This window comes from Engraulis encrasicolus, chromosome 4, assembly GCF_034702125.1.
Source record: "Engraulis encrasicolus isolate BLACKSEA-1 chromosome 4, IST_EnEncr_1.0, whole genome shotgun sequence".
NCBI lineage: Eukaryota > Metazoa > Chordata > Actinopteri > Clupeiformes > Engraulidae > Engraulis > Engraulis encrasicolus.
In genome coordinates, this window is record NC_085860.1 from 45,681,794 (window position 1) to 45,709,235 (window position 27,442).

The following is a 27,442-nucleotide window of genomic DNA, read 5'->3' on the forward strand; positions in this document are numbered from 1 at the left end:
AAATCACAGTACTGGCTTTTTGGACTCTTAAGTGGTGACGTTTTGGTTACAATCTTGTCTGACTCAAATGTTAGTGAACCACAGTTTGGGCACAGAGTAAAGATGTACAGTCCAAAAACTTCACTATTGAACACTGAACACAGTGCCTACAGCCAGCTGCTGAAAAGCCACATGATTACAAGCCTACTGAAATGGCATTTTGGTTTGCAGAAGGGACACTTGAGGTTTAATTTTGTATTTATTTTGTGCAGGTTTTGTGATTTAAAAAAAAGAACAGAAGTCAAACTAATGTTTGCAACAATGTCTTAAAACATGGAACAATACATCACTTCTGGTGTGCATAACAGTTAAGAGTAGGCCTACATAGAATCAGTGGTTCTGAAACGTAAACAAACTATTTAGATTTTAAAATGTGCATATTTAAAACACAGGCTTAATATAAAACATCGCTGTTGAAGGAAGTATAACACAAAAAACATGATCTCTAAAGTGCAAACAGTCACTGTGTAAACAGTGTAAGAATATAAGAACTTTTTAATGCTTAAATTGACTTAAAAAAAATGGGTTTTAAATAAAATCTGTTCCAAATGTCCAATAGGACAGAGAAACGTAAAATGGGACATTTACGACATACACAGGCCTACTACTACCGTATGCCTCTTGCAGTAGAACCGAATATTGTACCACAGTAGGCCTACATCTGTTATGAACTGTCACCAAACATCCCAAAGGATATACGCAGCAGTTAACTGGCTGCAGAGTATGTTTCTCACTGTGCCGTGCTGCAGCAGCCCCCAAAGGTCTTCTTGCGGACCGTCCCACTCAGCCTGATGAAGCTCTCAGACTGCCTCCTCAGAGTCACCTGCTTCTTCACCTCCCTGTGGGGGATACAGAACCAAAATCCATTAACAAGGAGGAGACGGCTCATGAGTTCTTCCAGAATCAATATGACGCGAAGTTCTAAGCTGCATTTATATGAGCCGTCATGCCCCATTTAGGAGACTAGCGGGGATTCAGAGTGAATGGAGTTACCTTGGTTACTTACCACAGTGAAAATCTTGTAATAGTAACTGACAGTAAATTGCATGTCACAGTCCTACAGGCTAACCTCAAAGTATGTCAGAACAGAAGGAGCTCAGTGTCATCTCCACAATGACATCTCTATGACGTCTCAACATGAGACAATGAGTTTTCATTCAATATCTTACAAAACACAAATCAGACTATTCCTCCTTATGAGCGATCAAGATTTTGAATTGGAGGAGTGGAGGTGGGGAGAAAGCTGCTCTGCACTACTGGAAAGTAGGGAAATGGTTTTGATTTTGAATCAAATATTCACCACGGGGCAATACTAAGGCAGGAATAAAAAGATTGGAGGGGCGACACTGCCCTGTATTGTTTGTGTGTGTGTGTGTGCGTGTGTGTGTGTGTGTGTGTGTGTGTGTGTGTGTGTGTGTGTGTGTGTGTGTGTGTGTGTGTGTGTGTGTGTGTGTGTGTGTGTGCGTGTGTGTGTGTGTGCGCCCTTGGGCAGGAGCAGGGGCTGATGTTAAGTGTGTCATACCAACCTGGCCAAGTGTAGAACAGCCTCCACTACATTGGTTCCCTCTTTGGCGCTGGTCTCACAGAACAGTGCATTGTAGTTCTAATAGGGCAGACACAACGTTAAGTCAGACACACACAATATGTTTTGCAGTTTTAAATTACATTATATTTAGCAGACGCTTTTGACCATAGCAACTTCCAAGGAAAAGGAGCAATCATCTGTTGGTGTGCGAGCTCCACAACTTGCTTTGATGTTTTCATTTATGATATTTCCCATCCAAGATGTATAAAATGTGACATATTTTGAAGGTTATTTTGGGCTGTAAAATGTTGCACACTAAACTAAGTTGTTAATAATAATAATAATAATAATAACTTCATATAAGGGCAATTCCATGTAAATGTCAACCGGACAATAAATTGACTTAGAATTGAAAAAATATCATGTTCTCTATATTACAGAGGTAAATAAGTTGAAGCAGTATGTCATACGGGTCCCTCCGTCCATACTTACACTATCGTAGCTGGCATTCAGGCTATGTTAAAATCCATAAAATAGCAAAACACCAGCCATCCTAATTCTTATTTCACAACTTACAGATATACAGAGTTTGGATAGTATGTCTACAGCAGGGGTCCCCAACCTTTCTGGGTCAGAGGGCTACAAACGGCTACTGAGAGCTACCCGAGGGCTACTGTAGGCCTACTTTCGTTCAAAATCCTATACTGATGTCTTGACATCATTCCCAAATCACACTGCATTGAATGATAATTTGCTTATAAATTATAAGGAAATATTCTTTATAAGCTATAAAGAAATAATCTCATATTTAAATTTAAACTTCATTAACTGTGACTAAAATCTTGTAGTCGTGACTGTTTATTAACATCCTTGGTGGGCACCTCAGAAGCTCCTGGAGGGCTACCTGGCGCCCGCGGGCACCACGTTGGTGATGCCTGGTCTACAGTTTCACAATGTTTGATGAATATAGAGTGGAATAGAGAAGAGTATTTGTAGTCACCTGAGAAACAGGGTATTTTTTTGGTCACATCCATAACGCATGTCTTTTTTTTTGCATTTTCTTGTGCTCTAAATTTACTCCAATATGAGGGGTCTTTAAAACATACAAACCTTCTTTAAATACTATTAAAGAATAAAAAAGTACCTAGATCATTTGTTGCCATTTTGAGTCCAAATGTCACATCCATAACACCCATTGCCCAATGCCCATCATGCCAATTTTCTGTATTAGCTTGAAAAACAAGCAAGCAGGGGTATTATGGTGGAATGGCCTGAGAGCTGTGCACGGCGCTACCCACCCAAACACCACACAAATCAGAAAACCAGACAGCCTAGTTGGCCCTGATGGCATTTGGTGATGGCTACTGGTTGTGATTCGGTGCCATTGCAACTTTGGTCAACACGGTTCTTAGACTTGGCATGCAAACCATGTCTGCTCGACCGGCCGATTGTTGTGTAGAAAAAAAAAGAAAAGTGAAAGCCCAGCTGGGAAACTCCAACTCCCATTGTCATTGTGACACAGCAGTCCACAGCACACAAGTGAACACTGCACACTGCACACAACAAAATTGCATTTATGCCTCACCCGTGCAAGGGGGCAGCCCTCAGTGGCGCCCCATGGGGAGCAGTGCAGTGGGACGGTACCATGCTCAGGGAACCACAGTCATGGAGGAGGATGGGGGAGAGCACTGGTTGATTACTCCCCCCACCAACCTGGCGGGTCGGGAGTCGAACCGGCAACCTCTGGGATGCAAGTCTGACGCCCTAACCGCTCACCCATGACTGCCATGTAGAGTTGCTGTGCAAGACTAAAATCATTTTTACAGGCTATTCCTCCAACCCTGACAGCAAATTCATTCAAGATGCATGGCCTGGATGTCAGGGATGTGGGTTACTCATCAGTCTTTCATATAGTGATTATTGTAGTTGCTCATAAAAATAACTAATCATGTAATCATTAAAACATTGAAACAAAATGCAGCCGCTATATGTAGATGTACCTCAGTAAAGATAACTATCTATGAAATCTACAGGACATTTTCTAAAGGTCTGGTGCTAGGTTTACCACCTCTGTCTGACAAAAAACAGCAACCCAACAGCCCTTTTTCTTGAAACCATTGTATAATTTTCCCCGTCAGGACAGACCATTAAAACCCGGATAATCAGGTAAAGCCGGGGCAGTTGGCACTATCTGCTGTTGTCTCACCATGGCCAGCTTCTCCCCGTGTACTGAGCTCACGCAGTTTGAAGCCCCTATCTGTCCATCGCGCAGGTCCACCTTGTTTCCGATCAGGCAGCACGGGACGGTACCATCTGTGGCATCCTGAAACAGAACGGGCATAAACAATCACAGGCCACATCAAACACCATGTGACACATCTGATGAAGGCTGCAGAGGCATAGTAGCCAAAACATTTAGGAACAAAACTTTTACTTTTCACTGGCCTTAAAATAACGTTTCATAAACATCTAAATCCACCAGAATCACTCACAGACCAAGTTTCATCTTTAGTTGCCATTATTAACAGGCCCTTATCCACCCGGAGGGTGTTGGACCAAGTATTGCAATAACACTGTGTGCGTTTGTCTAGGTTTGTCTGCCCCATTGTGCGCATCATGTGCAGGGGGCGCCAAACACACATACACAGTCTCATACACTTTGGTACACACACGCACGCGCGCGCGCGCACACGCACACGCACACGCACACGCACACGCACACGCACACGCACACGCACACGCACACGCACACGCACACGCACACGCACACGCACACGCACACACGCACGCACGCACACGCGCACACACGCGCACACACACACACACACACACACACACTGGCCTGGTTGCCATCTCTGATTGCTCTGGCTCTACTCAATTCAGCCAATAAACATTCATTTTCATCACATAGCCACCTCAGCTGAACCTTACATAACTTAAGGCTAAAGCAAAGTGCAATGTACTGGTACTCTGGTATAAATGTAATCTTTGATTATTTAGCTGATGTTTATGTGCTAAGCACGGGTACTAACAATAGCAGACATGGGGCTGGATTAATGAGCAGGCCCTCATGGCCCAGGTCCAGGAGGACACAGTTGTGTTGGGGCATAGGGCAGAGAAATCCTTATGCCATGGCTTTAAGGGGCACTTCATTTAAGTTTAAGTATTCATAATAACTGAAAATTACACATTTTATACCTAAGAAGGTGGATCTTCTCGGTATCTGCCATTTTGAATTGCCACTAATAAACAATGCACATCTTTAGTTGCAAAACTTGCTGCACTTTGGCCAGACTAAATATTAATTTATTACTTGGTAATTCATGAAAATATCACATTTTATTCATCGATTGGAGGTGTTCATCCAAAAGAAAAGGACTGCACTCCAAGTTGCTGTCGCACCCAGTCTCATTTTTTGTTTGTGAGTTGAACGAGTTTATCGATAGGAGGTGTACTACTGAACACTAGCAAGCTCGGGTTGTTAGGAATGACTAAGTACAGTATAACAGACCTGCTGTATAATGCTTTTTAGAAACCCAAACCTAATATTTATGATGAAGGCACCTACAGTACATATAATGGTTTTGTACGATGTCATTGTTGATAATCAACTATGGGTGTTAAAAACTTATGAAAGATGTGTTGGTGGTCAGTAGATTAAAGAAACACTTAAAGGTAGAGTATGGGATTTTTGTGATTTTCATCAGTATTCTACAACAGGAGTGCAGTCCTTTTCTTTTGGGTGAACACCTCCAATTGATCGATATTTGCAAGATTTGACAGTGTATGACTGGTACATGCCTGAGCTTATTGTCAACCCCCCCCCCCCACACACACACACACACTCCTTAACTTCACTTCTTTTGGTAAAGAGAGCTTGGGTTCCATGAAAGGTGCTATAAAAAAAATTAAGTTTATCATTATTATTATTACTACTACTACTACTACTACTTTTGTAATGCTGGTGGTCAGTGGACCCACCTGAATCTGCTGCATCCAGTCCCTGACGCTGAGGAAGCTGCTCTCAGAAGTGACATCATACAGGAGCAGCACGCCGTGTGCCTTCCTGAAGTAGGAGCGCGCAATACTCCTAAACCTGGAGGAACAGCGAAGAGTTACGCCATGATTCGGCTAATGCTCAATCACAGGACCTTTTGTTTTTGGAAAACATGGTTTCACACTAGTTTCATCATCAGTGTTTCGTAGGCTTACTTTAAAAGAGAACAGGCCTTAAAGGGACACTGTGCAGGAAATGGTCAAAAAAGGTACTGCAACTATGCTGCTCATTGAAACTGGGCTGCCTAGTGCCAAATTTCATCTTTACGTGAAAGTTTACTAAGTAATAAACAATTATTTCCTAGTATGGTCCAAGCACAGTCATTTTTGTTTGCCTATTTTTGGAAATTCAAAATGGCGGACCATGGAGAAGATCCCCCTTTTCATGTATGAAAAGTGCAATTTTTCCAATCATAATGAATACTTAGAATTTGATGCTGGTGGTAAGTATTCATGAAAAAGGTAACATTAGTGAATGGGCAGCATGAATTCTGGAAATAAACAACTAAAAAATCTCACACAGTGTCCCTTTAAGTGTAGTAAGCCATGCCAATGCTTTGTCTTTCGGCTGGGAATTCCAGTGGTGAAATCTATGAAATGACGATTATTACCATGGTTTTCAGAGACAAGAAGTTAAAAATTGTCAGGGGTGGCAGATACAGTATTTGATAACCTGACTCTTGCCAGATGGATGGGTTCTGCTCTTATCCACGAAAATCCATCTGGAGCTAGGCCACAGATGCAAGTCATCAAAGGCATGGTTGGGGAGACACTTGTCTGATATTTAATGAGCTGCTACTTAAACTACTCACAGATTCGAAAATACAGTAAAAATTACAGAATCAATGTCGAAGAGTGAGTGCATGTGAGCAGCCATTGTCGCATTTCACTTATTTTTGCCCTTCTCCATGATGTTTAAATTTTGACTTCATATCACATCATGAAAATCCCGCGATCCTGATTGGTTCTTTTGCATTTAAGTATGGGAGCAGGGTGAATCCGAAAGTCCTCCAGACCCTTGTGTGAATCAAGAGTCATATTATTTAATTGATTCAATGAATTTTAAATATACAGAAACCATAACAATAAATGTTGTTTATATATAAACGTAGTTCTGGAGAAAGTCAGAGAGTGATTGACAGCTGTCATTACTTGCTCCCGCCTTCGCGCATATTTAAATCCCTCCTTCCCTCTTTCGCCTGTCATGCACGATGGCTTTCCGAATTGTCCCACCACCTCCCCATACTCCTCCATTTCACTAGAACACCCAGTTACACTTCCTCTATACTACACATAGGGGGGAAGCGGATCTCATCCCGCATGAGCTCTGTTTAAAGCATCCCAGGACCGAGGCCAGCTAACATGTGAAACATGCATATACTATACATAAACTGTGCACCAAGCACTCAAGGACAAACTTGTGAATGTAGGGATATCACCACCTGTGCCTTATTTTACTTTAGAATCTCAAACTGATGACTTTTGGTTAGACTAACCCATGAAGTGTTAAGTGTGTGACCATGGGTCAAGAGAGGAAGGCAGGGCAGAGACACTTGTCATGTGGACAACTTGGAGGTCCATCTATTACCACTCTTGCCCCATCACCTAATCCTCTGATCAAGTCAGATCAGCAAGCCAAAAATAATTATAAAAATGTGGAAAACTGTAAAGAAGCAATGCTGCGCCCTTTCTTTACAAACGGATCACCTTACCTAAAGGCTTGTGAAGTTGCTTCTATTATCAACTCCGCTACCTGTCTCATTTGAGTAGATTTACTGAATGAATTGAACAAATAATGTGGTACTCTTATCTAGGGCTGTAACGATATTGTATCGAACCGAGAAATCGTGATACACAGAGTCGCGATACTGTATCGTGATACAAGAAGGCAGTATGGCGATACACCTTTTCTAAGTTCTGTTACCTTTCAGTGCAGAAAACAACCACATGATATGATGTAATTGTGCTTTCAAGGTTCAAATCCTCCTCATTATTATTATTAAACTGTTTTTAATACTCAGTAGCAACTTGCAACCTGCTCTACCTATAAATCCTTATAGTTTTTTGTGAAGATAAACATAAAAATAATACATTAAAAAAATTGTGCTGTGTATCGAACCGTAGGTCAAAGACCGTGATACGAACCGAATCGTGAGTTGAGTGTATCGTTACAGCCCTACTCTTATCTAATAGCAGGTCACTCAGCAGTGACACACAGGAACGTCTTAATCATGATGATCATTATTGTATTGCAGTGTACCTCTCTTGTCCAGCAGTGTCCCAGATCTGAAGAGTGGTTCTCTCCCCATCCACAAGCATCTTCTTTATCTGGAAGTCCACCCCTTTCGGCAAAACAATAATAATCATCACCATCAGCATCATAATCATCTTCCATTTTATTTGGTTTTTAATACATTCAAAGACACCCGAGGATGATACCACTGTCTAACATTCTTTTTAAACCTTTTGAACAAAAATGAAATCTGTTTCCTTCTAAATGAATACATTACCTACACTCTGAATGAGAACATTAGAGATGGCATTCCATTGTTTAAATATGTTATCTAAAATAGAACCATAATGGAAATAAGCATAAGGGCTTTTTTGTGTCATGCCCGACTATTTATTTATTTTAATGTATCCAACTTAAGGATTAGGTTACTGTTCCACGCTTTATATCAAAAACAGTCAAGTCAAATAAATTAAGCCCAAATAAATAAAATCAACCCACCCTGAATACAAAGCACACCATTAGAAATTGTTCATTCACGTCCTACAGTGCATCGTGGACGTCACGAAACATGACCCGTTTCGGCGCTGGCAGACTTACCCAACGTGGTCTGAATATCTCCCCTGAATTCGTTGAGACTTAGTCGCAGTAAGAAGCTTGATTTGCCTGACCCGGCATCCCCTGCCAGGACCAGCCGGTACATTGGAGAAGGGCCCTTGGGCTCCAGCACGTTGGTCTCCAGAGGCACCTGAAAGCAAAGCAATGCAATGACAATGCCAACGGACCACAAGGTGTCTGAGACCACAATGCCACCCATTATCCTCCTCATCATAATCCATAAACAGCATGTGAAAGCACTTTGGAGTTTTTTTATCCTGCTTTTGCAAAAGTGACAAAAAGATTAATTCCAATGTCAATTGAAACTGCATTGGTATGACATGCAAAAGGAACTGTTAACTCTTTGCCCGTGACACACATCTTCTGTACTGTTGATAAGTGACTGTAGTGTAGAATAGTGGTTTTCAAATTGGGGGCCAGGGCAGGGACCCCTGGGGGGCCGCGAGAGGGTGCTAGGGGGGCTGCGGCAGGTTGGCAGGAAAAGTATAGCACAAGAAAGTGAATAATTCAATAAACTGAATAGCAAACGTAAACCAAAATAAAATAAAAATAAGCTAAACAATAATAGATATTGCATCACTGAACATTACAACTATTATCGTTATTATTGTATATATCCTAGTAGGGCACCGCCTCACAGACATAGACTATGGTTGTGAAAGAAGGTGTACAGAAAAAATAGTGAGGCACAAACCATGTGAAGGGGGCCTGGTTGGAATCTTCCGATATGTGGGGGGCCGTGTCATAGTAAAGTTTGGGAAACCCTGTTGTAGTAAGCGTCAGCATAGAATGGGCTATGACTGTTCGTGACCATTTCGTGTTATGACTATTTGTGACTATTTCCTGCACTGATGCCTGAGCTGGCCCGGACCCGGGGTAGACTCAAGGCATGTGGTGTGTGTGTGTGTGTGTGTGTGTGTGTGTGTGTGTGTGTGTGTGTGTGTGTGTGTGTGTGTGTGTGTGTGTGTGTGTGTGTGTGTGTGTGTGTGTGTGTGTGTGTGTGTGTGTGTGTGAGAGTGTGTGTGTGCATGCGTGTGTGTGCATGCGTGTGTGTGCATGCGTGTGTGTGCATGTGTGTGTGCGTTTGTGTCTACTCTACTTAGCCTTGTGCTAATGTACTTAAAATAAATAAAACAAACACTAACCCTACTTGGCATCTATTGTTCTGTATACTGCATTTCTTGTGCACTTTGTATCTGCAAGTGCCATGATTATGTCCTCGATTGTAAGTAACTTTGGATAAAAGCCAAATGTCATGTAATGAAATGTAGAAAACCACACAAGAGTTGGCGTTTTGACGGCTGAGAAGTACAGTGTAACTTAGAGAGGACAGGTTGAGAAGTACAGTGTAACTTAGAGAGGACAGGTTGAGAAGTACAGTGTAACTTGGAGAGGACAGGTTGAGAAGTACAGTGTAACTTGGAGAGGACAGGTTGAGAAGTACAGTGTAACTTGGAGAGGACGGCTGAGAAGTACAGTGTAACTTAGAGAGGACAGGTTGAGAAGTACAGTGTAACTTAGAGAGGAGACAGACAGATAATCAGTCTTACCTTTTGGAAAGCTGACAATCGTCTTCTTACCGACGAGGCTATTGAGCTCACCCTGCTAGGTGCCTCTGAGACCTGAGACTTGGCATCGATTGCCTGAATAAAAAGGAAGGGAATTGAGTGCAAATTGTTTTGTGTCTAAAATGGGTTTGTATAAAAAGCCTTTTACCGAATGTCAGACACAAGAAGTCTCATTAGATACACAAAGGCAAGTCAACAAATCCAACAACTCAAACTACGACATCCAGTTCCTTAATGACAAACATTTCTCATACCACCACCAAATACATCTTAATGGTTTAGCTATGAACAACTGGGCTTCAACAAGTCCATTTGCTCACAGCTAAATTGTTTGAGTAGCAGGACCTAGATCAGGGGTGGGGAACCTTTTTCATTTGATGGGCCACTTCAAATTTGATGAAGTCCTCCAAGATCCGTACTATAATCAGGATTTCTCTCTGCACTTTAGGCCTATATTGAAGGGAGCCACCTTTACAACAGACCCCGCCTTAACTACTGTAAGTTCCCTGAAAATACAACTAAATTGTATTGCAAATGTAATTTCTGAAATTGCTTTACAATCATTCATAATTCATAATTCATGCGAAACTGCATAAAATTAAAATTATATCGAGGGCCGAATAAGACGGCCTCACGGACCATAGTAGGTTTCCCACCCATGACCTCCTAGATCAGGGGTCCCCAACCTGTCTGGGTCTGAGGGCTACTGAGGGCTACTGAGGGCTACCCGAGGGCTACTTTTGTTCAGAATCCTCTACTGATGTCTTGGTATCATTCTCAAATCACACTACTATTGAATGATAATTTGCTTATAGGTTATAAAGAATAAATAATCTCATATTCTCATCAAGAAAAACATTAACTGTGACTAAAATCTGGTAGTTGTCACTGTTTACTAACATCCTTGGTGGGCACCTCAGAAGCTCCTGGAGGGCTACCTGGCGCCCGTGGGCACAACGTTGGTGACACCTGTCCTAGATGAATGAAAGTCTTTTGTCAGATGTATGGTACCTACCTCTATCTCAGATGGCACATAGGAGTAGCTGTGGTGCACCGTCTCCACTGAGTTTCTGCTGTCTTCGCTCTCAAAGTCACTCTCGGAGTCGTCAACGTCCATGGAGAGGGCCACTCCGCTGTCCAGGTACTTCTGGGCCCAGCTGGCCACGTGGGCGTAACGCGGCTGCAGGGCATCCTCCCCAATGTGCACCTCCTCACCAGCAAAACTACACAGGAAGGGGGACAGCAGCTCGATTACAGGTACACCACAGAATTGTAGCTGTTTTTCAAAACGTATGCTTCCCATTAACAAATTTGATCTTCTCACTTACTGATCTGACCAAAGTGCAGTACATTGGCAGACACAGAGAAGATACCTTTTCATGTAGGAAAAGTGTAATTTTCCCAGTTGTAATGAATGCTTAGACATTGGTGGTGGTAAAAATGCATGAAAAAGGTAAACTGAATGGATAAACATAAACTACTTGTACTAAAAAGCAGTGGTGTAGTCTACTTTTTTATGGTGGGTATACTGTATATTGGAGCATTTTTTGAAGTGGGTATACTGTATATATTTGTGCCATTCAAAATAATGGATCAATCAATTTTAAGTGGGTATACTGAAATCCCTGAAATTTAGAAGTGGGTATACTCCGTATACACGCGTTCTACGTAGACTACACCACTGCTAAAAAGCACACTTGGATAGCGAGTGGTTTTGGGAAACAGCACAGATGTGGTGGATGTGCATTTTACCTGCTGTTGTTTAACGTGCTCTGGCGTATGGGCTTTATCTTTCGGGATTGGTTTTCCAACTTTGGTGAGAGCTACAAAAAGAAAATGACAAAAATCGATGTAAGATGTTGACCACATAACAGCTAGATCGAAGATGACGACCATACAGTGGCTATAAAAAATCTACACACCCCTGCTCAAATGACAAATGCTCAAATGAGGTTTTTGTGATGTAAAAAAAAAATGACAGAAAGACAAATAATTTCTGAACTGTTTCCACATTTAATATAAACTATATCTGTACAATGCACCTGAAATAACAAATTCAAAGCTTTTAAAGGGAAACAATAGAAAATAAAAACTTAAATTAGCATGGTTGCATAATTACGCAAACCCTTAAACCAATCCTTTTTTGCAGCCCCTTTCGCTTTCTTTGCAGTACTCAAGTCTTTTTGGGTAAGAGTCTGTCAGTCTGGCACATCTTGATGTGGGAATATTTGCCCACTCCTCTTTGCAAAAGCACTCCAAATCGGACAGATTTATGAGAGCATCTCCTGTGCACAGTCCTCTTCAGTTCACCCCTCAAATGTTTGTTGGGATTCAGGCCTGAACTCTGGCTGGGAAATTCCAAAACCTCAGTTTTATTAACTTAAGCACCTTCTTTTTCTTGATTTAGTCATGTGCATTGGGTAATTGTTGTTCTGAAAGATTAAGTTCCTCCTCATCTTTAACTTTCTAACAGGGGGGCGAAAGTTTTATGGCAACACTGACTGGAATTTGGAGCTGTTGATAATTCCCTCCTCCTTAACTAAGTAACCAGTTTCAGCTGAAGAAAAACAGCACAAAGCATGATGTTGCCAGGGTTGCCAGATGGGACTGATGATTTACAGTCCAAAAAAATGCTCAAAATCCGCCTGGAGGCACTAAATCCCGCCCTATTTGAAGTACATTCTATTGATTTCTATGGCCATACACCTACTGAAAACCCCCGCTCAAATGCCCCTTTTACCTCTTTTTTTACCCGCAGACGGTCATCCTAAGCAATATGGGAACATTGGATGCTGCCATCACCAAAGTTCACTGTACTGTAGGTATGGCGTTATTTGGGTGATGCGTCAAAGATACCTTTTGGAATTATATCCAAAACGTTCAACCTTTTGGTGGAATAAATTTAACAAAAAGACATTTGAAATCTCCCTTCGATGTGGGAAGATGTGTTATGGTCTTATGAAAACGATGTTGAACCACAGCGGCAGTGTTAGTAGCACAAAACCTTTGGCCACCTGTTAGCAAGTTGAAAATGAAGAGGAACTTTATCTTTCAGAACAACAACTATCCTAAATGCATGCCTAAATGAACAAAAGAATGGCTTCACCAGAATAAGATTGAGGTTTTGGAATGGACCAGATAGAGTTCAGATCTGAATTCCATCGAACATCTGTCGGGTGATTTGAAGAGGAAATGCACTCGTAATCTGTCAGATTTGGAGTGCCCTTTCAAAGAAGAGTGGACTAACATTGCCACATCAAGATAGGCTACACTAATAGATTCCTAGCCAAAAAGTCTGAGTGCTGTAATAGAAGGTGTTGCAACATTGTATAAGTTTAGAGTGTGCATATTCATGCAACCATGTTTTTATATTTTCCATTTTCTCCCTTTAAAACTTTGAGTTTGGATTATACAGATTTAGGTTTACATTAAATGCGGAAAAAGTTGTGAAATCATTTGTCCGTCTGTCTGCATTTTACATCACAAAAACTTTTAACCGGGGTTTGTAGACTTTACAGAAGCACTGTATAACAGCTGGCTGTCGTACAACAATGGCCTCACCAGCCACACAACTCGCTTAACAACATACAGTGTATACGGACTGAAAAAGCTTTATTTGGATTTAGCACTAAATCACCAAATATATTTGTTTTGCAGGCAACTGCTGAAACCGATAATCCTTTCTTTAAATGTCGGTCTATAGTAGAGGCCTACAGTAGCCTATACAGTGAAAAAATACATGACTGAAGCAAATCTGGACTGGTGGATATCAAGGGCTGATCAGCTGATTAATCATTTCTAAACATGCTTCTGAAAGAAAGAAATTAAATGAGTGACTTGTATTTGTTGTTGTGGCTCCACATAGGAAACACTTACACTTCTTTTATTGGAAGCTGCATCACTTGCCAGTGCCGAGCGCAGTCCATTATTGCTGTCGTACAACTTCGTATTCATTTCCCTTCACAAGCAGAAGACATAAATCATAAATACATCAGAACGGATAAAATAACAACCAAGAGTTGAAGAGAGATATCTCAATCCGTAAAGATGGGTCCTTACTGGAGTATAGTCATGTGGCTGGAGTATGTCTGATATTCCATGACCATCTTCTTCAGTTCACTGGTTTCCCTGTGGAAAACAAACAAAGTGGCATAACGACCAAACATCAAGACAATCACAATGTAATGTACCCATTATGCACGCATCACAATGACATTCAAAACAAAATTCAGCATTTCATCCAATTCTCTACTGGAAACACTTCAGTCTGTGTCTGTCCAACACTGGGGAATTCATTAATGAATTACTTTGATATGACCGACATGCAAGATGGCCTCGCTCATACATGTCACTCACTGTCATTACGCACTAGTCACCTGCATCTATGCTGATGGGAAAGCCTTTTTTTTAAGATACGGTAATCTGAAAGCCGCACCTTGAGATCAATATCATAAATCCATGTATCCAGCTAGTTATTCATTCTGTTCTGCTTTCTGAATATCACCGATGTCCAGCAGAAACCTTGTATCTTCACTTCTCATGCTTTCTCATTTATTCATTTATAAAATCACTATTTTCTAAATAAACATTTCAACATTAAAGTTGGTTATTAAATAATGCATTATAGACTGACCAGTAGAACTGATTTGTATTTTACAATGAATAAAGAACGAATATAAAATAATACAAAAAATTAGAGATAGTTTCTGTTGGACAGTGACAATATAGATGTATATCTCTCCACGTCTATGGTGTGTGTCTGTACCTCTGATGCTGCAGCTGCTGGTCTGTGAAGGCGTTCTTGAGCTTGTCCAGCTCCACCTGGAGGATGGAGATGTTGGTCTGGGCCGTCACCAGGCTGCTCCTCAGCTCCTCCTTCTCCTACAGGGCACAGGGGGACATTACATTACATTACATTATATTATATTATATATTACATTACATTATATTCAGACCTGCAAACTCGTCAAAGAAAAAAAGGTGACAGTCTCCAGCAGATTCTCTTGCTCTTCAAAGCACTTTGAACTATCATTATCTATTAATTATAGTATAAGGGAAAGTCCTATAGAAGATATTTATTTGTTTAGAAATCACAACACGCTGATAGGTCAGCCCGAAACTGTTGCAAGTCAACAGAGAAATGTGTACCCATAAACAAACTCACTCTGCTTTCGGCGTAATGGTTTGTTGGCAGGAACCCCCCCCCCCCCCCCCAAAAAAAAAACTCTCTGGTTCTACCTGATTCATGTGAATGACCTAATTGGCCAGCAAAAAGGTGACCGTCACCAAAAGGTGACGAGTTTGCAGGTATGTATATTACACTACATTTGGCTGTAGAGGAGTGCCATCTGAAGATGTTAAATCGTCAAGAACAAGAAACTTTAACCAAAGAACCTTAGTTAACGACTTACCGTAGTTAAATTAGAAATGTACTTAGTTACAATGCATGGAGCCATTAGATGCTCAAGGTAATAGATGAGGGTATTTGACTGGTCCTACAGAGTACTGGAGAGCTCCTATACCAAATCGATACTCATCCTATGGGTAAGGAAGTGAACCTGCCACCATGTTCCGATCACAGGAGCAACTTCCCAACCATTAGGTAGCTACTGCTCCCCCGACATCTTAACACTACTGTATGGTTTTATTCTCTTCTCTCAAGATGCCTGAAGAAGATCTATGATCGAAACGTTGCTCCTAATAAATTAAGTCTTTTGCAAGCAGTGTGCAGATCCTTTCCCGCTCCTACATGTGACAGTTTTTTGATTTGGCACCTGCTGATGCTTTTTTGCTGGATGTGCGCACTTTCCACTACACTTTATTCTCTTCTCTCCCAGCTTAATTGAGACAGTTCATTGAGCCCATTTTGCATCTTAACCGACACATTTCATTGAGCTAACTATTGTCCTACCAGAGACATGTAATTCAGCTTACTTCTTCTCTTACCTGAGACATCTCGTTCAGCTTATTCCTCAGCTTGTCCACGTCTGCCCTGGACTTGCTCATCACCACATCCTCCTTGTATTTCTGAAAACATAATAATGACATACCCGAGTCAACCACTTACTGCTGAAGGCGTATTGAATCAAATGTGAAGTTTACCGGGAGTCAAATGAATTCATAACCGACAAATTCTGTCAAAGATTTCAATTTTAAGAATCTTGGGCAATAAAAACATCCACATCCAAGATGTTCTATTTCACCATACAGTGAAGGTTAAAATGTTAGATTATACAGTGACCATATGAATACTTCTCCACATTTGACAATTACCATGTAATGTACTCTACTCATCTAATGATGACCTTAGACTCCTCTCTAGATCATTCACTCTAGATCACGAATGAATGAATGAATGAATGTATATTAAACATCTAAGTATGTAAAATGTAAAAAATAATAATAAGGGAATCATTCATGCCATTATTTGGAACTTTAAGTTACATTTGGTTGTACATTGGCCATCATCATTGTTATGGATTGTAGGGGTCTCCAATTATTTTTCTCCAAGGGCCAAATTATGTAGCGCAATTGAGGCTGCAGGCCAAACCAACGCCCCAACCCAATGAGAAACAAGTTAGATGTCTGGACAGAGAACAGATTTTTGCTTTTCCGTTTTCCCTTCTTGTCAATGTCTGTTATGAGACTGTTAGCATAAGATCTAACTCTCTGTGAATGCTTTGGAGAGATATGACCCACTGAAGTTTTAGTGATCGAAAATCACACACATTTATGTTTTCATTTGTTCTGACCTCATGGCGGGCCAAATGTTTGCCATGGCCGGCCGGATTTGGCCCGCGGGCCTTTGTTTGGAGACCAGCGGATTACTGCATCATCATCATCATCATCATCATCATCATCATCATCTCATGAAGACTACAAGTGGGGTCATCAGGTGGTGGCTTGGCATCTTACCCTGGACAGCCGTTCCATGGCGGCCTGAAGCTCTGCTATTTGGCTCTCGTGCTTCTCCTGTAGACTGGCGACGGTGCTATCCAATTTTCTCTGTTCCTGTTGTTACAATGACACACAAAAAAACAACCAAGCAGGAGAGTGGCTTTCACATATGTCCAACAAAAAAAATTCCCCTGTAGGACAGTAGCTTTCACATACGGCCACCGAGGAAAAACAAAATACCCCATTGCACAGTAGATTTACACATACGCCCGCCAGGCAGGCCAACAAAGAGGCCTTGACAGGATTTATAGAAGGACCTTTGTGAGCGCTGGCCCCCCTCCTGCCCAGCTCTACAGCTCTAGGTCTCTGGTAGCACCGCTGTTCTCCAGGACTTAGGAATGCAGGTAAACCACAACAGTGCTAAACACATGATCACAAGCCCCTGATCACAAGCCCCATTACTCTACCTCAGAATTACCAGGCAGGTTTTCAATCTAATATGGACCTAAACTTCCATCACAATATGAAGAACGACTTCCATGTTAAAAATGTCAACATATGACAACACATATGTAAACACATGATCGCAAGCCCCTGATCACAAGCCCCGTTACTCTACCTCAGAATTACCAGGCAGGTTTTATATCTAATATGGACCTAAACTTCATCACAATATGAAGAACGACTTCCATGTTAAAAATGTCAACATATGACAACACATATGTAAACACATGATCGCAAGCCCCTGATCACAAGCCCCGTTACTCTACCTTAGAATTACCAGGCAGGTTTTATATCTAATATGGACCTAAACTTCATCACAATATGAAGAACGACTTCCATGTTAAAAAGGTCAACATGTATGCATTCATAATGTAGTGCTACAGCCGGTCATTATGTAGCACATCAGCAATACGCACTTAAGATAAGGAGATCTTGCTTTTCTCCATTTTGCAGACTCCATTCACTCACTCACTTCGTCTCTGACCCGCTCCTCAGTCCGCCGTAGCTGCACCTGTAGGTCTTCCTCGAGTTCCACCAGTTGGCTCGTGTTCAGCTCCTCTGTCCTATCAGTCAAACACAAGCCGTCAGTCACTGATGTGCTAAGGTTGACAATCCCTCTTAGTAGAATGACAACGACGAGATCTCACCTTGTGCCATTGCAAAAACTCGATATTCTACAAATCTACTCCCAAGGACGTACAGAAATAAAAAATAAAACAAGATCATGACAATATGAAAACATATCCTTTTTGTCGTGGGTAAGTAGTTATACTGCCATTTCATGAATGGCTCATCCAACTCTGATTCAGCTCTGATCAGCTCACTCTGAGGAAAGAATTCTGCCCACTGTAAAACTGATACTGTGCCAAAGTGCCATAACCATGTGACTTTAACTGACCAATCAGTAAACCTACAGTTACATGTGAGAACCATAGTGGGAACAGTGGCATATTTAGCACAAAAACAAACAAAGCTCATTAATATTATATTGGAGGAAAATTAGCCTTAAAACCAAAGGACTTAGTATACATAATGCTGTGCAATTCATCGAATGTTGACTGTGACTATGACTTACATGTCAATCATATGTGTGACATAATCTAATATGATTATATACAGTGCTCAGCAATAATGAGTACACCCCTTTTGGAAAGTAACATGTTGAACAATATCCAATAAACCCAAAAGATATCTCCACGATTTGCATAGATTATTACAGTATCTGTTTTATAAATATGACTTACATGACTTAGGATACATATTTTTCAGTTTTGAGCAAATTAGGTTGGTGCAGAAAAGAGTACACCCCAATGAAACTCTTACAGTAAAGCCACATTTTAGTAATTGAGCAAGCATTCCATCAGTCTCAGAAGAGTTCAAGGATTCACAACACAGTTCTCTACCAAACAGTTGACTATAAAAACAGCATTTTGCAGAGAAAACTGCTTCCCATTTCCTGCTGTAAGCAACGACACCACATAGAAGAGAAAGAACAATAGACCTGACAAAGACACAAACGTATTCACTATAAGGGCCAATGCTATTAGAAGAGCATCAAAGCTTTACTTATCAGTCAAAAAACGGTATCTACAGAGGTCCAAAACTTTAGGACAGATGATCTGCACTGCCTCACAGAGACGTGCAGGTGTGGTGCAAGCCGAAGCGGTGAGACGGATTCAGTTGAGGTCAGATCAAGTGTCACACTTAAACATAAATGGGGATATTTGAAGAGACAAACTGAGCATCAGTCTGGAATGTATTCACTTTTGCACCACCATAATTTCACAAAAATAGAAAAAAATATGTAATTTAAGTTATATAATTAAACTTACTTTTCAGAGGTAAGCTTCACAGATGTTGTATTAAACTTACTCTATGCACATTTTGGAAACAACTTGTGTGTTTATTGAAATATTGAAGAATGTTACTTCTCAAAAGGGGTGTACTCTTACTGCTGAGCACTGTAACATACAGTTTGAGAGAGAGAAATGTGTGGGGAATTAAATACATGGAACAAAAAAGAATCCTTTGGATAATCATGATTTCAATATTGACCAAAATAATCACGATTCTGGTTTTACCCATAATGAAGCCCAAGTCTATAATATTGCTAAATTTACTTCCTGGAGAGACTGGTCAGACCATTTCACAGCTAATTATAGTTTTTCAGAAGAGGTAATTATTCTGCTTCAGGTGCAGTGAGCCCAGCCCTTGCTGAGGTGAAGACAGAGCAGGGAGAAAGGAAAATAATCGCCAAACTTCCTCCTCTGAGCCTGGAAGAGGGTATATTCAATTTCACTCTCAGAAAGGAGCTTTGGAGAACATGACATTGGTTAAAAAGCTCAGACACAACCACAACTCTGAATTCACTTCACTTTTCGGGGGTGTGTAATCAACAAATTCGACACCTTGGCTTGCACGCACGCACGCACACATGCATGCACGCTTAAAGTCACTCAACACAAGGTGACCCAAATATATCACAATAGCACATCAGAGTTCAAAATATGACTATCAGACACGTGCAGTGTCGTGCCAACTCTGAGAACACACTCACAAGCTTGGAGCAAAACTGAGGGGATAATCAAACATAAAAAATCAGACTCAACTTGACATGCAGACTGAATCGTTTTGCAACTAAAGGCTCTTTTCCACTGACGGTTTTCTGGTAGGCCTACAGCACAGCACGACTCAGCCGGTACTTTTTGCTTTTCGATTGAGCTGCGTCGTGCCCAATCAAAAAGCAAAAAGTGGCATCCGAGTCGTGCTGTGCCAAGCTGTAGGCCTACCAGAAAATCGACAGTGGAAAAGAACCTTTAGTGGCTAAATGATTTAGTCTGCGTGTCAAGTTGAGTCTGATTTTTTGTTTGATTTTTCCCCTCAGTTTTGGTGGAAAAGAGCCTTAAGAAGTTATATCAACTTATACAGCAAGCCAATAACCTACTTTTTAAAAATGACTTTCAGTTCTACATCTGAAGCAATGAGATGGAGTCAAAGCCTATAAGTATTTGCAATGTGATATATAGGCCTACAGGGTCCTGATCTGACCAACGCAGACATGATATTCAACCCTAATGCTGAAGATACGACGTATGCGTCATGGGTGACTTTTACAATCTAGGAGGTAAACATAGTAAAGATTATTATTATAGTAAAGATCCACATCATATAACAAAAACAAACTCTAGTGGATAGTATTAAGAAACACAATGCATACTAATGGCAAAAGGTCCAAATATCTTACACGACTCATACATGGATCAATAGACATGAAGGAGAAAATAAGGAACGGAGTAGGATGACGGCTATGGTGTCACAATCAGTTCAAACGATCAGTGCACACCTAGCTGACTCAAACTACTGATTCAGTCATTGTTGTATGTATTACCGAACAATAGGCACAACACTTCTCCTTGGAGGTTAAGCTTGATACTGTGAGTAAACATGCTTCCTGATCCATCTCACCCCTTTTTGTGGGGTATGTTGAGCTAAGTTCCATTTCCTTGCAATCTCCTAGGTCAACAGCTGACCTTTTCCTAGTTAGGCCTATGTTACACCTGCCAGATCAAGGTAATCTGTTAAACTATTTCAGGAGCTGACCTTTTATGTAAAATGGTCTCGCAAAACATCTGAGGGTGAGCAGATGCAGAGCCCAGATGTTGCCCAGGCAGCATAATGATGATAAATGTTTTTATCCATCCTTTAACATCATTTTAAAACTAGGTTAAGCCACACTAGGGTAATAAAATGTAGCTAAACTTGATGTTGTATCCTATATGTGAAGAGTGAATGCACTTTAGTTTATTTGTTTATTTTTGTCAGCAGTTTTTGGTAGGCTACAAATAACTGGTCACAGATATACTTGTCTTTCAGAAATGTTTGCTTTGATAATGTTTGTTCACAGAGAAAATCTGAATAAATAAACGATTAAATAATAAGTCTGAAGCCAGACTGATCCCTTTATTGCTGGCTTGCTTTCCCCACCTCCTGAGACTGGTTTCCAGCTGGTCATTCTCCAGCCGCTGCTCTCTGGCCTCGCTGACAAGGCGCTGGACCAGCTCTTCATACTGCTGCAGGAGATGAGTGGTAGAGGACGCGTGAATCTGGAGGTACAACTCACCCAGGGGGTCCCTCAACCTGGAGACAAGGCGCAGAGCATGCTTCTGTTCACTCTACACACACACACACATAAATTCTCAATGGGACTCATAATAAACACAGCTCTTCTACATTCAAATTCAAAAATCTTTATTGACAAATATGCCATATTAGAAAAAGGCCTTTTGATTGAAGGTGTGCGTGCGTGTGTTTGTGCGTGTGTTTGTGCGTGTGCGTGTGTGTGCAGGCCTATAGCGATGTGGAATGAAGGAGTTATTGTATGCTTTCTTCCTCTCCACTCTGCTAGACTAGGCTTACTGTGCTCTTCCATTGCAAACAAATATGTTGCTGTCATTGGCCTCAGCCCTCAGTTACATGAGACATTAAATGAACTCAATTTAATTCCTAATAATAGGCCTACAACTTAATTCCGCTTGGAAAACATGGAAACACACCCTGGGTTGGAATGAAATTGCAATAGGCCTAAACGAATACGAATAGACCACATTTCGAATGCAGCAGATAGATTTAAGAGAAATAGCCTACCTTGCCAAAAAGTAAGCCACGTCTCCGTCCAGGGAGTTCTCAAATTCGTCCCAGGGAGTAACTTGACTTTGCAACGATTCCTCCAGTGACGCCAAGTTCAGAGTCTCCGAAACTTCATGGAAACGCGAGGAAAACTCGCTGTAATTGATACCGCCATCCGCGTCCACATCAAACTTGTTGAATAAAGCCCTGGTGTCCTCGTTGGGAACATTCAGCTCGCGACAAACAACCTTGAAATCTTCAAACTCAATTCGCCCAGACCGATTTATATCACAAGCAGAAAAAAGTCTCCGAAGGTCTGGTTTATCCATTGTGGAGCCTCAGTTTCTTATCGCTACACAAAATCAAGTTCTTCTTAGGTCTAGGCTGAAATGCTAAGCGTTTACTTTAAATCCCCATTTGTAATATTCAGAAAGCAATTAAATAGCCAACTAATAACAACCATAACCTGTCCTAAAACCCCATAGAAACAAGTGCAACAGGTAAACTCAACATAGCATTTGTCTCAGCAGGTGTCGCAGGAGCCGAGACTTCACGAGACGCCATCCTTCCGAAAGAACCCGAGTGTTTCAGATGTCCCTGCACGAGTCTCACTAGTTTCACGCCGTCTTGTCCGGGAGAGTAGCCTACTTGCGCCTTACGTCATTCAGAATGACAGCTGCCCCACGGTGCAGAGAATAGCAGAGGACGGTGCAGAGGACGGTCATCGTTTCTTTTGAAGGTTTTAAATTTGGTGTATTGTTATTCTGCAGCATTTATAATGCAACTTTATTTTGTCCTTTAAAAAAGACCTGGCTTGGATATTTTTACGTGATTGATATGAAATGTTTATTTCTGAACTCTTCGTTGGCCTATTTCTGTCATTGTCAAGTCTTATACACCACTGGTGTATAACATAAAATACATGTTTTTGTTTTATTTTATTTCTTGACCATTCCTCTAGTCCACGATGGGCTTGAAGGAGCCACACCAAAATACAGCAGGCCCAGGCACAGACAGGGTAAGTCGTTCACTACAGAGCTCAGGCTATTCCACTTTCGTCTTATTTTTCTTTCAGGTGTGGACTCTTCTTTATCTGATCCAAGCATTCCTTATTTGGATTAGGCTACACATGTAGGCTACTTGTGACTAAAACACCACACCCTAAATGATTTGACTGATTAAACTTTAAACCTTAAATATTTCCCATGGCTGCATCTTGATGTTTAATGCCAATAATCCTTGAGCCGTGGCTTCTGTTGGGGCTATGGGAGCCATAGGCCTACACGTTATGGAAGCTAGGCAAATGTAGGCCTACTTGCATGGAAGTTCAGTGTTGGGTTTTTTTCTTCCTCTGTTGGTTTTAAGCTGAGTCTCTCTACAAACAGCACCACTCCGCCCACACTTTAAGGAGAGTAATGTGTTGACAATGGGTTGCGTCACTAACTTTTAAATGCAGTGCTGTAAGATAGCCAAGACAATAGTGTGCATTTGCCAAGCAGTTACGGGCCACCAAGTTTGAGGTGGGAGGGAAGCTGACCACGGAAGAGGAAATAGATTAGCATATATGCTGCCCATTTAAGGAGTCATGTGGTGTTGAAGTTATATAGGGCCTATAATATAGGCCTATGTTATATTACATTACACTACATTACATTATTACACTAAAAGGATATTTTTTTTGCACTCCCCAATCCGTACTCCAAGGCTGCCACATGTCAAAGTTTTTTGAAGCATGAACAGCTAGCTTTGTGTTGTATAATACAGAATACCAGGCTGTTCAGTATTGTGCTATTCTATTACATATATTGAGTTATGACCATTTTAAGTTCATTTCTACTGTAGGCTATGTTAAGTGAAGACTAAGGCATCTTATTTCTGAGATGAATAATCTGATTGACATTGTTATTGATTTAGTCTGGTGTGGGTTGAGACTGTAGGAATGCAACCTTATTGTACTTATGACATAAGCAACTCGCTCATGCCAACTCACTGCCAGGGCAGGTTTGGCCACACGCTACACGCACACACACACACACACACACACACACACACACACACACACACACACACACACACACACACACACACACACACACACACACACACACACACACACACACACACACACACACACTCTGTGTGCATTAGGTAGGCAATTTGTGAACGTTTTGTACTTGTGTAAGCTGACGGACACCTTAATTTCATTCAGGATTAATAAAAGTACTCTACACTACACACACACACACACACACACACACACACACACACACACACACACACACACACACACACACACACACACACACACACACACACTGTATTAGGTATTTGTGTACGTTTTGTACTTGTGTAAACTGACGGATACCTTAATTTCATTCAGGATTAATAAAAGCACACACAGCTGCAGGCACGCATTCGCACACACGCACTTGCACGCACGCACACACACCTGCACTCACGCATTCGCACACACGCACTTGCCCGCACGCACACACACACACACACACACACTGTGTGCATTAGGTAGGCTATTTGTATACATTTTGTACTTGTGTAAGATGATGAACACCTTAATTTCATTCAGGATTAATAAAAGTACTCTACTCTACACACACACACACAAGCGTGCGCGCGTGCACTCGCAGACACACACTCGCAGGCACGCACTCGTGCACACGCTCTCGCACGCACGCGCACTCACGCACACTCGAACACATGCACTTGCACACATGCATGCACACCAGGGGTGGAAGTTCAGCTTTTCACCAGTCACTGTGGCAGGTAGGTTCTAAAATCAGGCACACACCATTTTTACTGGTCAAGTCATATTATAACCGTTTCAACCAATTCAACACTCTCATACTGTCATAGTATAAAGACTATAATATACAACAGGTGTCACCAACGTGGTGCCCGCGGGTGCCAGGTAGCCCTCCAAGAGCTTCTGAGGTGCCCACCAAGGATGTTAATAAACAATGACGACTACCAGATTTTAGTCACAGTTCATGCTTTTCTTGATTTAAATATGGGATTATTTATTCTTCATAACCTATAAGCAAATTATCATTCAATAATAGTGTGATTTGAGAATGATGCCAAGACATCAGTAGATGATTTTGAACAAAAGTAGCCCTCGGGTAGTCCTCAGTAGCCCTCGGGTAGCCCTTGGTAGCCCTCAGACCCAGAAAGGTTGGGGACCCCTGATATACAATATATACAATATACTTGCTATACCCTTGATACAGAATGTAGTGAATATGTAGTGTTTGTCAAAAATGTGCACCCCAACCGGGAATTCGAACATTTGGCTATTTAAAGTTTGAGCTAAAGGTGAAATTCCTTACCCGTCAAAGTGGCAGGTAGATTGACACATTTTGCCAGTCAGAACTCAAATAATCCCTTATTTGGCAGGTGACTAGTGGTAAAGTTCCAACCCCGACACACACACACACACATGCACACACACACACACACACACATGCACACACGCACGCACGCACACACACACACACACACACACACACACACACAGTGGCACTTCTATAAATGTTGGGCTCCATTAAAGATTACATTGTAGTATAGTAGCAAGGCAATAGCATTAAAATACTGTATATGATTAGCCTTCAAAGGGCCTCTGTCCGTGCCTTAGAATCATCTGAACTTTTCCCCCTATGGTGGTGCCCCTGCACGTGCACCACTCCTGCACACACACACACACACACACACACACACACACACACACACACACACACACACACACACACACACACACACACACACACACACACACACACACACACACACACACACACACACACACACACACACACACACACACACACACACACACACACACACACACACACACACACACACCTATAATGAGCACACACAAAAAAGTATGTTTATATTGTTTCTTTATGTTCAAAGCAAACATTTCAACCTGCCAAGGAGAACGTACACAAAAAAGGAAATGCTTTTTCAAATATATATTTTATCGGTTTTATTTTAGAAAATTAAAATAAAGTGCTTTTTATGTACAGTATAATAAATCAAGAGAAACAGTAGTGATGTATAATACAAAAAACATACATTACACAACAGCGTTTTGTACAATGGCAGCTCAATTTACAAATACATCTTTACAGTTAAACTTTACATGACGTCAACAATGACTCCCGACCGACAGACTTGGCGTGCTTTAGCTGACCGTCTCCCCACTGGAGTGGCTTGACATGTGACCAGCTTGACCAGCAGGACATGTGGTCACGTCCCATTTCGCTCTCTGAAATCACAGAACCTCACCACAGAAATGTGTCTGTCACTCAAATACAATGTGGTTCGAGGATAAAGAATAAAATCATCTTTGATTCAGAGTGTTATATTATTCTAAGTGTTATATTATTATTTTATACTGCATTGTATGCCTCACTGAATGAGCAGGTAGGCTGAATTGAAGCCGATTTGTTTACAATCACCACAGGATATTTCATGTACCGCTGCATGTTTTTTTTTAAGTTTAAGCAGCAAATGAAAGACAAAGGTAGACAAAGAAAAAGTCATAAAAATATATATTTGAAGTCATAAGTTATTTCTTTGTGCTTCAACAATGTGTGTGCCTTGGTTTGCTAGTGTGTATGCCTCTGTGGATGCATGCACTACTGGTGTGTGTGTGTGTGTGTGTGTGTGTGTGTGTGTGTGTGTGTGTGTGTGTGTGTGTGTGTGTGTGTGTGTGTGTGTGTGTGTGTGTGTGTGTGTGTGTGTGTGTGTGTGTGTGTCTTGGGGTGATTAGTGAACACACTAGTACAGGCCTATGGATTTTCAGTACGCAGTAAATGGGGGTATAAACTCTAGATAGATACGGTAGATTGAAGGTTTCTATGCACAGTAGATACATTGCCAGTGGTGGACTGTTGTTAAGGCAGTCTTCCAATTTACAGTGATTTACGACATTGAACTGCTTTAAAAAATAACAAAAGAAAAATAGTTATTATTTATTGGATCTATTGTGCAGTTACTGGCCACAATGGAAAGGCATCCACTGAAATATATAGTGTAAATTTCATGACCTTGAGCAAGCCTGAATGACATTTCTGATCTAGCTTACAACCTAATAGCATGCAATTGACAAGGCTGCTATTCGGTTAACCTGACCGTGTTGTCACAAGGCAGAAGCATATGCTGGATGTCCCGCGAGCAGAGGTGGACATACTGGACTGAAGAAGTAAAAGTTCTGCTATTTGTTTGGCCGGCCTGTGCTCTGAACACAGGTGATTTCACTATTAGCTCATTATATGAATCAGTTGGTTCTGTGATTTTGGCTGTAAAATATAGGCAAAGATATATCAGGACATTTACTTTTAGAGGCTGGGATGTCCA

General features: G+C 41.3%; 1 protein-coding gene across 1 annotated transcript; it reads right to left on the reverse strand.

Annotated features, from left to right (window-relative positions):
* Positions 1-214: 214 nt before the first annotated feature.
* On the reverse strand, positions 215-22,670 carry rasef2 (RAS and EF-hand domain containing 2). The gene is made up of 17 exons (XM_063196206.1): positions 22,082-22,670; positions 21,422-21,574; positions 17,910-18,000; positions 16,952-17,047; positions 15,983-16,063; positions 14,802-14,917; positions 14,096-14,164; positions 13,913-13,994; positions 11,789-11,859; positions 11,052-11,259; positions 10,019-10,111; positions 8,451-8,598; positions 7,881-7,962; positions 5,546-5,660; positions 3,771-3,887; positions 1,566-1,642; positions 215-878 (listed from the first exon to the last, which is right to left on the reverse strand). The coding sequence occupies exons 1-17, from the start codon at positions 22,390-22,392 to the stop codon at positions 770-772; spliced, it is 2,019 nt and encodes a 672-aa protein (XP_063052276.1). The 5' UTR covers positions 22,393-22,670; the 3' UTR covers positions 215-769.
* Between the last annotated feature and the right edge of the window lie 4,772 nt (positions 22,671-27,442).

What these genes read in the sequence shown, in the direction of transcription:
- rasef2 (XM_063196206.1), bottom strand. Translation starts at nt 22,392, where the DNA reads ATGGATAAACCAGACCTTCGGAGACTTTTTTCTGCTTGTGATATAAAT. An exon ending in AGGAGCGGGTCAGAGACGAA is followed by an intron (nt 17,048 to 17,909) that starts GTGAGTGAGTGA and finishes TTGTAACAACAG; the next exon opens with GAACAGAGAAAATTGGATAG. An exon ending in GACACTGCTGGACAAGAGAG is followed by an intron (nt 5,661 to 7,880) that starts GTACACTGCAAT and finishes CTGTTCCTCCAG; the next exon opens with GTTTAGGAGTATTGCGCGCT.